Source organism: Pelodiscus sinensis, chromosome 3, assembly GCF_049634645.1.
Source record: "Pelodiscus sinensis isolate JC-2024 chromosome 3, ASM4963464v1, whole genome shotgun sequence".
Classification (NCBI taxonomy): Eukaryota; Metazoa; Chordata; order Testudines; family Trionychidae; genus Pelodiscus; species Pelodiscus sinensis.
The window spans coordinates 107,061,367-107,077,453 of record NC_134713.1 but is presented as its reverse complement, the minus strand read 5'-3'; the positions used below and the strand labels follow the sequence as shown (position 1 = coordinate 107,077,453).

The following is a 16,087-nucleotide window of genomic DNA, read 5'->3' as shown; positions in this document are numbered from 1 at the left end:
GATTCATATTGCTAAAATAGATGAAAGGTTTGCTGATCTCATGTTTTTCAACATTGTATCATTCTGATGAAACATCACCACTGGCTGGTACCTAGCAGTCTCAATGCAACATAATGGAGCACAGAAAAATACTATTGTATTTGATGAATATTTTTTTTGCTGGTAAAATATCTGATCTTGAAGAGCAACCTGAAAACTGCATCAGATCTTATTTATCACCTATCACAGATAGATGATAAATTTTAAGGATTTAAAAGCCAGAGGCAGAGCGACCAGGGAGCGAAAGCAGACAGAAGCTGCAGACAGGAGAGTTTAAGAGGGAGTTTGACAGAGGGAGGCCTACTATGGTCAGGAAGACCAGCAACACCTGTGCCAGCACTGTTTTTGTCTCCTCCACCTGCGCCTGTAGCCAGGCAGAGCACCTGAGCATGGATGCCTCTACCCAGATCCTGGTGTGGTTTTGCAGGGACTGTGGCTTGCAATTCCCACTTACTGATATCCAGGATGGGGAGATCATCCAATGCAAAAGGTGCCTGCTGGTAGAATCTCTCAGGCAGCAGGTGGGAGAGCTACAGGAGGAGGTGGCTAGGTTGAGAAGCACCCGAATCCACGAGCAATTCCTGGACTGTGTTCATGAGGAGACAGCTGAGGTAGCTGTCCCAGTACACAGGACTGTGGACACACCACTGATGGAGGAAGAGATGGCTGAGGGTGGACACTGGCAGCTGGTTACTTCTGGCAGCAGGCACTGCTCCACTCCTGCTCCGAACCCTCCCACCGTGGTACTAGGAAACCATTATGCTCTTCTTTATATAGAAGATAAGGAATAACCCACTACAATGGAGGAGGAGAAGCCTCGTACCCCCAAGGCTGGGAGGTCTGCTGCCACCACTGCAAATAGGAAACGTAGGGTAGTGGTGGTCGGAGACTCTCTTCTGAGGGGGACGGAGGCGCCCATCTGTCACCCTGACATTTCATCTCGCGAGGTATGCTGTCTACTAGGGGCCCATATCCGAGATGTTATGGAGGCATTGTTGAGGATTATCCAGCCCTCTGACTGCTATCCCATGCTACTCATCTATGTGGGCACAAATGATACTGCAAGGTGTGACACTAAGTGGATCAAGAGTGACTACAGGGCTCTGGGAGTACGGGTGAAGGAGCTTGGAGCAGAGGTGGTATTCTCTTCGATCCTTCCTGTCGAAGGTAGGGGCCCGGGCAGAGACAGGTGCATCCTGGAGGTGAATGCCTGGCTGCGAGGATGTTGCCAAGAGAGCTTTGGATTCCTCGACCATGGGATGCTATTCCAGGAAGGGCTGCTAGGCAGAGATGGTGTTCACCTTTCGAGGAGGGAGAAGACCCTATTTGGACACAGTCTGGCTAACCTAGTGAGGAGATCTTTAAACTAGGTTCGATGGGGACCAGTGAGCAAAGTCCACGGGTAAGTGGAGAACATGGAGACCTGGGAGATAGGTCGGAAATGGGAGGAAGAATGGGCTATAATGGCAAAGAGAAAGGAGGGTCAGGGCAAAACTGGGAGGCAAGGTCAAATCTGTATCTTAGATGCCTATATACAAATGCAAAATGTATGGAGAATAAGCAGGAAGAATTGGAAGTCCTAATAAATAAGTACAATTATGACATTGTTGGCATCACAGAAACTTGGTGGGATAATACACATGATTGGAATGTTTGTATGGAAGGGTATAGCTTGCTCAGGAAGGATAAACAGGGGAAAAAGGGAGAAGGTGTTACCTTATATATTAAAAATGAGCACACCTGGAGTGAGGTGGAGATGGACATAGGAGACGGAAGAGTTGAGAGTCTCTGGGTTAGGCTAAAAGGGGTTAAAAACAAGGGTGATGTCATGCTAGGAGTTTACTACAGGCCACCTACCCAGGTGGAAGAAGTGGATGAGGCTTTTTTTAAACAACTAACAATATCATCCAAAGGCCAAGATTTGGTAGTGATGGGGGACTTCAACTATCCAGATATGTTGAGAAAATAACACAGCGGGGCACAGACTATCCAATAAGTTCTTGGACTGCATTGGAGACAACTTTTTATTGCAGAAGGTTGAAAAAGCTACCTGGGGGAAGCTGTTCTAGATTTGATCCTAACAAATAGGGAGGAACTGGTTGAGAATTTGAAAGTGGAAGGCAGCTTGGGTGAAAGTGATCATGAAATCATAGAGTTCACAATTCTAAGGAAGGATAGAAGGGAAAACAGCAAAATAGAGACAATGGATTTCAGGAAGGTGGATTTTGGTAAGCTCAGAGAGCGGATAGGTAAGATCCTATGGGAATCAAGACTGAAGGGAAAAACAACTGAGGAGAGTTGGCAGTTTTTCAAAGGGACATTGTTAAGGGCCCAAAAGCAAGCTATTCCGCTGCATCAGAAAGATAGAAAATATGGCAAAAGACCACCTTGGCTTAACCACAAGATATTGCATGATCTAAAAATAAAAAAGGAGTCTCATAAAAAAATGGAAAGTAGGAAAAATTACAAAGGATGAATATAGGCAAACAACACAGGAATGCAGGAACAAGATAAGAAAGGCAAAGGCACAAAATGAGCTCAAACTAGCTACAGGAATAAAGGGAAACAAGAAGACTTTTTATAAATACATTAGAAGCAAGAGGAAGACCAAGGACAGGGTAGGCCCACTGGTCAGTGAGGAGGGAGAAATGGTAACAGGAAACTTGGAAATGGCAGAGATGCTTAATGACTTCTTTGTTTCAGTCTTCACCAAGAAGTCTGAAGGAATGCCTGACATAGTGAATGCTAGTGGGAAGGGGGGAGATTTAGAAGATAAAATAAAAAAAACAACAAGTTAAAAATCACCTAGAAAAGTTAGATGCCTGCAAGTCACCAGGCCTGATGAAATGCATCCTAGAATACTCAAGGAGCTGATAGAGGAGGTATCTGAGACTCTAGCTATGATCTTTGGAAAATCATGGGAGACAGGAGAGATTCCAGAATACTGGAAAAGGGCAAATATAGTGCCCATTTACAAAAAGGGAAATAAGAACAACCCAGGAAACTACAGACCAGTTAGTTTAACTTCTGTGCCAGGGAAGATAATGGAGCAAATAATTAAGGAAATCATCTGTAAACACTTGGAAGGTGGCAAGGTGAGATAGGGAACAGCCAGCATGGATTTGTAAAGAACAAATCATGTCAAACCAATCTGATAGCTTTCTTTGATAGGATAACGAGTCTTGTGGATAAGGGAGAAGCGGTGGTTGTGATCTACCTAGACTTTAGTAAGGCATTTGATATGGTCTCGCATGATATTCTTATCAATAAACTAGGCAAATACAACTTAGATGGGGCTACTATAAGGTGGGTGCATAACTGGCTGGATAACCGTACTCAGAGAGTAGTAGTTAATGGTTCTCAATCCTGCTGGAAAGGTATAATAAGTGGTGTTCCACAGAGGTCTGTTTTGGGACTGGCTCTGTTCAATATCTTCATCAACGATTTAGATATTGGCATAGAAAGTATGCTTATTAAGTTTGCAGATGATACTAAGCTGGGAGGGGTTGCGACTGCTCTGGAGCATAGGGTCATAATTCAAAATGATCTGGACAAATTGGAGAAATGGTCTGAGGTAAACAGGATGAAGTTTAATAAGACAAATGCAAAGTGCTCCACTTAGGAAGGAACAATCAGTTGCACAAATACAGAATGGGAAGCGACTGTCTAGAAAGGAGTACCTCAGAAAGAGATCTAGGGGTTATAGTGGACCACAAGCTGAATAAGAGTCAACATTGTGGTGAGGCTGTTGTAAAAAAAGCAAACATGATTCTGGGATGCATTAACAGGTGTGTTGTGAGCAAGACACGAGAAGTCATTCTTCCGCTCTACTCTGCGCTGGTTAGGCCTCAGTTGGAGTATTGTGTTCAGTTCTGGGCACCGCATTTCAAGAAAGATATGGAGAAATTGGAGAAGGTCCAGAGAAGAGCAACAAGAATGATTAAAGGTCTAGAGAACATGACCTATGAGGGATGGCTGAAAGAATTGGGTTTGTTTAGCTTAGAAAAGAGAAGACCAAGGGGGGACATGATAGCCATTTTCAGGTATCTAAAAGGGTGTCATAAGGAGGAGGGAGAAAACTTGTTCATCTTGGCCTCTGAAGATAGAACGAGAAGCAATGGGCTTAAACTGCAGCAAGGGAGTTTTAGGTTGGACATTGGGAAAAAGTTCCTAACTGTCAGGGTAGTCAAACACTGGAATAAATTGCCCAGGGAGGTTGTGGAATCTCCATCTCTGGAGATATTTAAGAGTAGGTTAGATAAATGTCTATCAGGGATGGTCTAGACAGTATTTGGTCCTGCCATGAGGGCAGGGGACTGGACTCGATGACCTCTCGAGGTCCCTTACAGTCCTAGTATTCTATGATTCTAGTGACTGGAAGTTCACTGAATCCAGTTCTATCCACTTTAAAATACATCTTACTTTGAAATAGTTCATAGAAAATTCTCTCAGCAAATATTTGTTGTTCCATCCTGCTCTGTGCAGTGCAGGTGCTCTAGAAAGCAAAGACCGCATCCCGATGCCGGAAGCGACAAACAGGAAGTTTCTATAAAAAGCTGGACTTGGCTTCTATGATGTCCTATGTCTCAAAGGAGCACAAAAGAGTGACTAGGCGCACCTCAGCTGAAATCTGAAGACTTCACTAGGCAAGAAATAACTGCTTTTATGCAAAAGGCTAAAGAATGCCCAGGATCACACTTTTATTCCCAGGCTACCTTGACCTAGGGATGTGAGCAACTAGTTGACTATCTTATTAGATAGTCGAGTAGTCACTTGACTAGTTGCTTCTGCCTCTCACCCCCCCCTTTGCTGCCTCTATCAGAGAGAGGCAGCAATGGGGGAGCAGGAGCCGGCTTAAAAGCTGGTTCCCCCCAGCACTGTCTCTGGGGTAGGGGAGGCAGAAGCATCCCTACTGCTGCACTGCACCTCTCTCTTTGAAATGTATAAGAGTCAGCTGCAGCTCTTGTACAGTTCAAAGGGAGAGGTGCAGGAGCGAGAAAGCAGTTCTACTGAGTCTTTTCCTTTGAAATGTACAAGAGTTGCAGGTGACTCTTGTACATTTCAAAGGGAGAGGCACAGCGGGATAGTGAGCGCCCCCCTTATTGTCTAATTGAGTAGTCAATGGAAATTCCATCAACTACTCAATTAGTTGAGTAATCAAAATTTAGCATCCCTACTCTGAACCAACCTGAAAGCAAGATGGCTGACATTGTGCCATCCTTTTCTCTTTCCTTCTATCCAAGGATTTTACTCTTAACATAGGATATGCATTTATACTTCTGTTTGCACTACATAAAGATCTCAATCTCATCTCAGTGGTAACACATTAAAGTTGTCATCACGCAACTGATGGATCAAGAGAATAATAGCATTTTAAATCAACACAGAAATGTCACCAAAGTTATTGAAGAAATCTATTAGGGGAGTAGGAATGAGAAAGGACAATATTTTAAACATACCAATAGCAGGACCACCTTGTTTCTTTTCCTCTAAAATGGCTGCAAGGTCTTTGTGTCTCATTTTCTGTTGCTGGCTGCCAGGCTGTTCCTGCTCTGGACTTTTTACCTTCAAAAGCTGATTGGCCTTCTTAATTTTTTGACTGTATTGCCTTGCCATCATAAAGACTCTGTTTTTTGTTTTATCCACGACATCCATTTCATTGTCAGTGCTTTCTGTATGTACATTGGATAGAATACTATTGGCAGATTCATAAGGGCTGTCTATAAAAGGCAAATCACTGGAGAAAGAAGATCTGTTAAGACTCAGAAATGAATGATCTTTGCATGGTGTTGCTTCATCAAATCCGAGACTGGCCTCACTTAATCTAGCTACCTTGTGTTTCAAAGTTTTAGGGAAAACGGGCGTTTCTGGCAGTGAGAGTGTGGAAAGTGAATACTCCACTTCTTTACTCAGTTTAGGTGTACTTCCAGTATGGAGTCTTTCCTGCATGTCATCTTTACAAACAGGAAAGGCGGCCAGGACACGGTCTCTTGTCTTTTCTTCATTCTTCTTGATGTAATTCTCTAGATCATTCCAGATCTCATCTACTTCTTCTGATAGTTTATCAGCTGCAGACTTGTGGGAGAGTGAATCAGAGTTGGAGGAACTATCTATTAAGCTCAAATAGTCATTATCTAAAGGAACATGATGGTATGGACTTTCATCTTCACTCAACTGGAGACTCTCTTCAGAAACAAACTGCCTTAGATTGTCACAACATGCGAAGTCTGTTTCCAGGCCCAAAAAACTTCTCCTTTTAGTGCATTTAATGCGATTACATTTGAAATTCAATAGTGGTGGTTCTGGAAGCCCTATAGTGTCATAGATGTTCTCCTCAACAATCCTAAGCTCGTGTGAACTTAAAGTTGGTGCCTCTCTATTGAACAGGATTTCATCTTTGCTAGCGGGAAGAGAGGTCCTATTTTGATTTGCTTGCTTTTTTTCAGAGGCTGCTTCCTCCAAGGTCTTTTTGCTTTGACTTTTGTAGAGAGAGTCTTTAGAAGATCTTTGGGGGCCATGATCAGGCTCTTCCCTTCTAGTCAGCCCCATCAGTTTTAAATCTTCATAACTTATATTATCATAGACATGTTCTATATCATCAATGGTCAGCTCTTCTGAAGATTCTGGATAAGTATTCATATTGCCCACATCAGTTCTAGAACTACTTTTCACTTCCCTCCGGGAACCATGCTGGATAATGTCATTGGCTCTATGTCTTGCATTATATAGGCAAGAGTTATTTTCACCAGCACTACTGGCCCGTCTAACAATTCTGTGATGACTAGAGCTGGAGATCTCATTTTGATTATCTAATCCCACATGCCAGCTACACGGACGACCGGAAGCACCCCTCTCTTCACACACAGTTGAGCTTGAATTGGATGTAGATACTGTTGGTACAAACATCTGATAATCATCGTCATCATCGTCATTCTCCTGAGATGGCCGTCTACTGGGAAACAAGGCTTGTCTGATTTGATGGTCAGTCCAGATGTTTCTCACCGTGGGAGTTCCCCCCAGCATATCCATGATTATTGAGTTGTTCTGCGGTGTGCTAAACTGTCTAGATGATTGTCTAGCAGAACAGGAAAAGGAAAGGTCTGTATTCAGCTGGGTAGATTCTTCATCTGAAGGATCTTTGGAGCTCTGTGGAGATTTGAAATATACAGTTTTGTTAAGTCTCTCTGCAGTGATGCAAGAATTTCCTTGCTACTGAGGTTTATAAAACCTTGACCCTAACATTGTGCAGTGTGGAGCTTGGCAGAGGAATGTAGGAGATCTGGCTCCATTGTTCCAGACCACTTATCAGCCTTTGCAAACAGAGATGGAGGTGTAAAACTTTAGTGGCCATCCTCAGGCCTGTCCTCTATCTAGCAATTAAATATAGGTGGAGTACAATGGGGGTGGCAATGAAGCAGGTAAGACTGATCCCCTTAGTCATCTTTTCCCCTAAATAATATGTATTGGGGTCTCTTACGTCCACATCACAGGGCATGGTCTTGAATTAATATCATATATGTTAACCAAAGTTCACTCCAGAAGGCAAACTTTTTTCCTTGAACACTTGCATCATTTTATGACACTTCACTGGATTCTAAAATATCAATTACTTCACTTTTAAGTGGTTGCCAAAACTTTTCAAAGCGTCCCAAGGATGTGCTAAATCTGCATGGGCTTGATCCTACATGTTACTTAATACCCTGAAAGATGCTGCACATCCTAACCTCCCACTGACTTTATGCTTGCAAAGTTAACAATGTACTTTAATGCTTTGCTGACTCTGGCCTTTCATGGGAATTTGATGCTCATTATCTTGTACGATTGAGTCTTTAAAAAAAAAAAAAAGTATAGTATTGTATGCCTGTTTTCAGCCTCCCAATATTACATCAAGCTATTTTGTAATAGCATCGGATTAATGGGCATATCTAGTAATTCTCATTACCCAACAGATTTTACACTAAAAAGTTCAGTTTTTAATTTTAGACTGTATGATTAAGATTTCAATAAATTAAAACTGTAATATATACAAAATAGCAACTAAGTAGCAAATTACTTTGGGGTGATAAGTTTTAATCTAAATAAATGCTGAAGAGCACATATTGTGAAATACCTGTAGAAACAGCTGGGTACCTAATTGCAATTTATTTGATTCATTATTTTTATAGAGATTTGGCTTATTCTTTTAAGCTTTAGAGAAACATTTTTGAGCATAAGTCATTACTTAGATATGGCAATTTTTTATCTACATCTGTCCATCTAGAAAGACACATATAGAGGCCTATGGCGTAGCTCCGATATATAGGATATTACAAATAAGAAACATGATCAGTCTTCATACATTTAGTTTTAAATACCTGCACTGAACATTTGTTGAGATTAACACTTCTTCGTTTTTCAACATTTTCAGTAGCTTGGCTATTAAGTCTTTTCCTAGCTCCTTTTGGTTTTTGTTGTGCACTCTGTGTTTAAAAAAAAAAAATAGGTATATTATGATCTACAGTTCTTTAAACAGCAGTGTATTTAGTCACAGCCAAATCTGGGAAATGCCAGAGTTCAACGTGAACCAACTAAATAAGAATTTGCTGCAGAAGAGACATTTTCTTGTGCTATCCCTTTTGCAATGCTAGATGTCAGAGACAGCATTCATTGTTGAATGCTACTTTCCTCTAGTATTCATAATACAATTATCAGAGTAATGCAACTTAACATGGCATGGCATGGCAGACAGCAGACTTGGGCAAAAGTTTTCTGAGTGGACTCTGTTACAGCATGTCCTTACCAAAGCTCCCCTTCCAGCATTCTGCAGTGCAACACCCACTTAGCCTTAGTTTCCCAGCTGCTCTTCTTCAGTTCCATCCAGCCCCTAACACCTTTCTGGGTTGTTCTTTCTCAATGTGAGAGCCATGTCTGAGTGCTCTCTCTCTCTCTCCACCTGCTTCTTCCAACCCTGTCCTTGGAAATCTGCCTCCTGCATCAGGTGTCTTAGTTTGGGCTAACTTGACCTTCAGCAGCCCTTCTTTCCTTCCATGCATGCATGGAGGCTTGTGTGCCCTATCATAACTCCTTTATACAGTGACGAGTAGCTCAATTTAAATCTGTGAGCGCCTTACACATATGTGAAAGTCACATATCTGGCCACTCAAACTGGCATTTAGGAATGTTGGATGTTCCCTTGTATAGAGTAAAGCAATCAAGTGTGGGATTTGGACACCTAATTAATATGTCCACATTTAAAAAGTGGCCCTAGAGTCTTTAAAACAGCTGCATGTGCACAAAGATATCCTATAGAGTGGAAAGGGTACCACTCGTACAATGGCATCTAATCACCTTCCTTAAGATCATAAAAGTGATAAGTACCAGAGCAATGAGAAATTAGTCCTTATATATAATGAGTAAAAATAGTGGAAGGCAGTCTGCAGTAGGACCAAATAAAAACAAGCTCTTTCAGTGGAGATGGGCTTGAGTGCCCTGGTCCCCGTACAGAGGGGTGAATTTAATCCCCAGAATCTAGTACAGAAAGAATTCAGTTCCTTCCTTTCTTGGAGTGCAACAAAGGATTTATGTCGTCTAAATGAAAATGGTTCTTTTGGATGTGACTGTTATTATGGTTACAGTGTTCCACAACTGAATGCCTAAAACTCCACCAACAAAGCTCAATGAGTATTTAGGATATATCCCGTGGCTTAAGCAAAAATACTTGGAAGCAGCAGCAGTTGTAAGCAATACATCTACTTGAAATATGTATTGGTAAAACATTCACTCTGCCATAGGGATGTTAATGGGTAACTAGGTGATGCTTACCACTAACTGGTTAACCGGCTGCTCCAGCCTAGCCAAGCCCCCCACGCCACACCCAAAGAGTGCTTCAGCCCCATCCAAGCGGCCCCCCACCTGTGGGATCCCTACACTGACATAATAGTTTGTGAATAAATTAAGCCCCCTCCCACACACACAGAGCAAAGAGATTACCTGTTCACACTCATCCTCATCATCAGCATCTGTCTGCTCTGTAGCACATGGGTGGAGATTTTCATCTTGATCACTGCTGTAGGCTGGTTCTATGGATCCTTGAAATTCATTCACAAGCCCACTGAGAGTCAATGAACCTTTTTTCCTACAACCGAGCAGGGATTCATTTGATCCCAATTTGGCAGCTTGAGATAGTAGGGCTCCTTCAATACTGCTCCGCTTAAAAAACAAAAAAAACAGTAAAACTAATTCATGTAGCCCCTTTATGCTGTATATTTTAACATGCCATGATCAACAAAATACAACATAGATACAGATCAATGCGGTGAAAACTTAAGTGACAAATAAAACCTGGATCACTACACTTTGCACAGGGATCATATGATATACTCTTTAGAACAGCTATGGAAAAATGGCATAATGGGACTTGATGTTACTATGTCAGTGACGCATGCTGTGATGCCAGATAAAATGTACTCCATTTGCATGTAAAAAAAAATCCTCTAAGTGCTAGCCCTGCTAAATCCCCTTAAATTCTGAAACTTAAGGTGAGTGTTTTTTCCTGCTTCATCTGGAAGGCAATGAACAATTCTTTTTGCAAATGGATACTCTGGCTTGTCAAGCATACTTCTCCATATTGACTCTGCATGGATAACAGAATAATGTGTACTACAAGCCTATTTTTGCCAGAAATAGGTGCATTTTGAGTCAAATGTTATAAGTAACAGAACTGTTAAACATGCCATCTTTGCATATCACTTTCGTTATCCTAACTGCATTTTAAATATTTTTTTTATTATAGATGTACAGGCAGTCCCCGAGTTACGCGGATCCGACATAAGCAGTTACGAACGGGGCTTTTCTCGCCCGGGAGGACGGGAGCAGCAGGACACCCAGATGCGCCGCGGTCCACCGCCCCTGTCCTCCGGTGTGAGAAAAGCTGTTCCCCGTCTCCCTGGTCTGCAGGGAGACGGGGAGCAAAGCCTTGGAGTACGCCCGCAGCGGGACAGCCCGGGCGCGCTTGAGCTGTCCCCCTGCGGGCGTGCTCCGGGGCTTTGCTCCCCGTCTCCCGACCAGCAGACCAGGGAGATGGGGAGCAAAGCCTGGGAGCACGCCCACAGTGGGACAGCCGCGGCACGCCTGGGCTGTCCCGCTGCGGGCGTGCTCTGAGGCTTTGCTCCCCATCTCCCAGGTCAGCAGACCAGGGAGACGGAGCAAAGCCGTGGAGGACTTGGGCGGTCCCGCCACCCCCGTCTCCCTGGTCTGCTGGGGGGGTGCAGCTAGTGCCCCCCCCAGCAGACCAGGCTTTTCTTGCCTACCCCTGGGGTAGAGCAGCTGGGGGCTGCCGGGTTGGTCCCGCAGCGCTGCTCGGGACCAACCCGGCAGCACCCCAGCTGCTCTGCCCCAGGCGTCCCCAAGTCAGCCGCTGCTGAAACTGACCAGCGGCTGACTACAGGAAGCCAGAGGCAGAGTTGCTCTGCCCCAGGCTTCCTGGAATCAGCCGCTGATCAGTTTCAGCAGCAGCTGACTTGAGGACGCCTGGGTTTCTATGTAAGTCAGAACTGGCGTCCAGATTCAGCCGCTGTTGAAACTGATCAGTTTCAGCAGCGGCTGACGCCAGTTCCGACTTACATACAGATTCAACTTAAGAACAAACCTACAGTCCCTATCTTGTACGTAACCCGGGGACTGCCTGTATTGTATTGTATCATAAAATCTACTCATCCAGACATGTATCAAGTTCTATTTATTAGGTATTCCTGAAATAAAATTTATACTTCTTTATAATGTTATTGGAGTTTCTCTGAAATGTATTGTTTTGTATCCTTTTTAAAAATCAATAAAATACAATATATTCTGAAACTTTTATAATTTTTGAATATTCTGGATTCAAAAAACCTCAGGTGCTATTGGAATCTACTGAGATATAATATATAAAAAGGACTTACCTTGTGCATCTCTGGACTTATTTCTGAAAATATATACAAAAATACATACAGCACGATAAATAATCATAGAGGTGTCAATTTGTGCAAGTTTATTAATGTTTATCAGTATTTCAAGCCTGAATCCTGTTTGACATTTAGAATTAGTTTGCTTAGCGCTAAAACCTTACTTTCCCCACAAACAGAATTAAAATAAATAATAAAGTAAAAAGGTTTATTTTATTGTTGCTCCCTTTTGACCTGAACGGCAGTCCATATTTGGGGTTTCGGGATGTTCCAACTGGAAACAGAAACTGATGGAATCTAGTATGTTCTTTGATGCCATCTTTACTTGCAAGGAATGTACAACATCCTGACTCTCCAAACGTAAGAGGAACCAAGGGCAGTTAGATTCACAAACCTCTTTAGCTATCAAAAAACCCAAAACTCTCTAGGTTTTTCCCCACAGTCCTGCTCTATGTTCAGTGGCTACTGCTTAGCACTCTTGCTTTTTGCTGGCCCATCTCCATCTATTCTATGTATTCTGCCTCCATTCACCTCAACACAAATTGATACTCAACAAAATCCCTCTCCCCATTTTGTTCAGAAACCTCTGGGCAGGTTTACAGGCCATTTTGTCTTAGATGGGGACTTGTGATTAATTTATCCGGACCGTGATGTTAACTGGAATTGTATTCACACCGCAATCCCCGACAGGCTTGTGTTCCATGAGTTCCCAGTCTGTCTCAGCATAACACACTGATGGATCCCAATTAAGCTCCTGATCCTGCAAACACATTAATAACTATGTATATGAGTAGTCTCATATTGTCTACTTATTTGCTTCAGTGTTTGTAGGATCAGGCCTAAAGGTAAGGAAAATACAGTAACTCATTTTGCTTTCTCTGCACTGCATTTTTCTCAAGGCTGGGCTTGAGGTTACATATTATGGGTAAGATATCCAGCTGATGAAAATCAGTGCATCTCCATTAACTATATCAGTTTACAAAAGCTGAGGATCCAGTCCTACGTGTGCTGCAAATTTTAAGCACAATGGTAAGAATCACAAAGAAGATGACAGCACATCTTTGAATTCCATTATATTGGTTTACCTATTCTAGGTATGTATAGCTTAGAAAGTTGATTTTTTAAAAAACTTTTAATAGCATGTACTATTAGATGCAATATAACTTACCGCTTGGCTTCATAACTTTATGAACTCTGGATGAAGGTTCTGAAAAAGATAAATGTAGTTAACACTACAGTGTTCCAAAGAAAGTCACTGATATTTTGGCCAATGTTTTAAAAAAAAATGAATGCCAAAATTTAACCCCTAATTCTATATACAGAGACCATGGGTTGGATAATTTATACTTACAAGCCTACTTCGAGGCCTTCTCTTTTGAAAATCTTGGTCTAAATCACTGGAGATTTACTGCTCTATTAGAAATATTTGGTGAGATTTATTTCTTAATGTTGGTTAAAAGCAGAAGTACTGAATATTCCAAACAGGACCATTCAGTTAATATTTCACACTGTCAATATAATTTTTCACCTTGGAAAGGGAGAGATTTTGCTTGCAGAACAATTGAAAATCTTTAATGACTTGATTGTTTCTCAGTGATAAATGTTGCTTTATGTTAAGTCACTACATCAGTAGTCTTGCTTACTTAAATGACTTAGTATAAACTGAATATTATGGTTTCTCTGATCTAATTGACCACTGTGTTTCTAATAGCAGTTAAAGATGGACAGATAGGCGATATCTATACAGCAGCGTTATTTCTGAATAATGTAATTTATTCTGAAATAACATAGTGCGAGTCTACAAAGCAAGCCCGTTATTTTGAAATACATTTGAAACAGACTTCTTACTCCGACTCCTATAGCCCCCATTGCATGAGGAGTAAAGGGAGTCAGGGGAGGAGTGCTCTATTTCTACACTGCTGTGTAGACAGCACCAAAAGTTGAAATAAGCTTTTTCAACTTAAGCTACTCAATTAGCATAGCTCAAGTTGCATAGCTTATTCTGAGTTTAGCTCTGCTGTGTGGACATGCCCATAGTGACATAGTGGGATTCAAAGCTAGTCAAAGTATGTAAATATTTTAACTGCAACAAGAAAAACAATAAGCAACCAGAAAAGATTATTAGAGCTGAAACAAATATTTCACTACTCCAATCTTAACAGTAGTAATCAAATCTCTAGTTTTCAGAAGGCTGGTAGGATTTGGAGTAAAAAAACCTGGCTTATATTAATTTAGGTAAAAACAGGTTCCCAGGTATTAACTGTTCACCTTTTAAAAAAAATAAGCATGTCAGTGTTACATAAAATAACTGGCATTCTTATGTATGCCTAAATATACACACAAACATCCATTGTTTTAAAATTTGCAGTCTGAATTTTTTATTAAAGTAATAAAATCAAATGGCACAAGACTATCAAAACAACCTGTTAAATGAGTGGTTCCCAAACTTTTTTGAATCATGACCCCTTTTGGGTTTTTGAGAAACCTTCACCTTCCCTCCCCCCCCAAAAATAGCAGCAAAACTTTGGGTGGGATTGACGGGGTGTGTGCGGCTGGGTCGCCCCCTGGAATTTCTTCATGCCCCCTCTGGGGGGACCGCCCCCCAATTTGGGAACCCATGTGTTAAAAGATGCCTGTATTTTTTCCTCCAACCAATCCACTATAGCTTTAAAATCTCACTTTGCCATGACATACTGCAATGTGCATCCTAGGTATGGAAATATGCAGCTTCACTTGAAGCCCACTATTACCTCACAGCAAATTTAGCTGTATGTAATGTGTGTGTATGTGTCCATGTGTCTTTCCCTCTCACGCATGGACCTCAAGAGAGGCATTATCACTTGTACATATACTAGGCACAGAAAAGTTTTAAGTTTTTTTTAAAATATTTTAATTTCAATTTCTTTTCTTGGAAAATTAATTTAGTTTAGTTTTTGGCATATTTCTACTTTCCTACTATGTTCAGTAGTCAGAAACAACAATAATGTTCATCATTTGCCCTACACCCCCCATTTATACTAGTCTACAAGCTTGTGAGGAGAGACAAAAGAAAAACCCACACGCCCTTTTATTGTGTTCATAAATATGTATGAGTTTTGAGCTTGAAAGAGCAAAACCAATAAAAAGAAGGTAGAAATTTTCCAGTGGATTGTGTGTGTTTCTGCCAGAAAATGCCATTTGCACCATTCAATGGGAATGTCCAGTTGCTACAGAAACAAGGCAGGCTTCCCATGAAACTCTGCCTGCCAGCTAGGTTTTGAAACCTGCTAGCTTGCTTGCCTAGCTCCACAGGAGCCTGAGCTCCCAACTACTCAACAGCCAGCCTCCCAGCTCCTGGGCAGGCCCTGCCAACTCTTCAGTAGCCTGCCCCTTGCTATTAGCCCAGCAAACAGCCCTGCAGGTCAGGAACCTGAAACAGGTAGGTGCAGCACCAGTATTTTTCGGTCATGGAATATTCCCTTTTGCCAGAAATTCTGAGATTTGAAATTTTGTTCTGATTCAGAATGAAACAAAATCTTCAAGCTTAGAATTTCTGATAGGATGCTTGGTCTGTTTTCTAGCCAGCTCTATCAATAATTTTCCTCTCAAATCCAGAGAATTTTAAATCAGGAGTTAACCTACTAATTGTAAACAAACATGACACTCTGTAGGAAGCAATTTTAAAACAGCAACCAGTGGATGTCATTTTCTTTTCACATAATGCCTCTTCCAGTAACTCAATCTCTATCCCCTTCCACGCTAAGCATAATTTTAAAACATTTCAATACATTTTCTTTCCACTTTCTTTAGTAGTACAAATTTTAAATTACCTGACTTCCTTCTCACCCTCCGCGGGGTAAGACCTTCTTTAGAATTATATGATGCTTTCATTTCTCCCTCCGGACTATAATGGAATCCTGGATGATCTGTAAAATAGTCAGAGGTATCAACCACCATTAAGTGTCATCTGATAAGTCACATCAGCTCTTCTGCGAAAAATTTACCTCCCTTTTGTGTCTTATATTGTGAAACTGTCAGACAAACAATAACTGATAATGTTAACTCTAGTGCTGCCAACTAGCTACTAAAAATATTACATATTTCATACCACTTTACCAATGGATTGCTAATACAGCAACATTGTTGCT

The 16,087-nt window shown here is 41.6% G+C and overlaps 1 protein-coding gene across 3 annotated transcripts in view; it reads right to left on the bottom strand.

Moving 5' to 3' along the window:
- PLEKHG1 (pleckstrin homology and RhoGEF domain containing G1) overlaps positions 1–16,087 on the bottom strand; it is a 202,520-nt gene that overhangs the window by 10,407 nt on the left and 176,026 nt on the right. For all 3 annotated transcript variants that reach the window (XM_075924430.1, XM_075924431.1, XM_075924432.1), the window contains 6 exons: positions 15,770–15,865; positions 13,129–13,167; positions 11,958–11,980; positions 10,009–10,227; positions 8,394–8,498; positions 5,499–7,185 (listed from right to left, as the gene is read on the bottom strand). In XM_075924430.1, the coding sequence (XP_075780545.1) occupies positions 5,499–7,185; positions 8,394–8,498; positions 10,009–10,227; positions 11,958–11,980; positions 13,129–13,167; positions 15,770–15,865 (2,169 nt within the window). The remainder of the gene's footprint in view (positions 1–5,498; positions 7,186–8,393; positions 8,499–10,008; positions 10,228–11,957; positions 11,981–13,128; positions 13,168–15,769; positions 15,866–16,087) is intronic.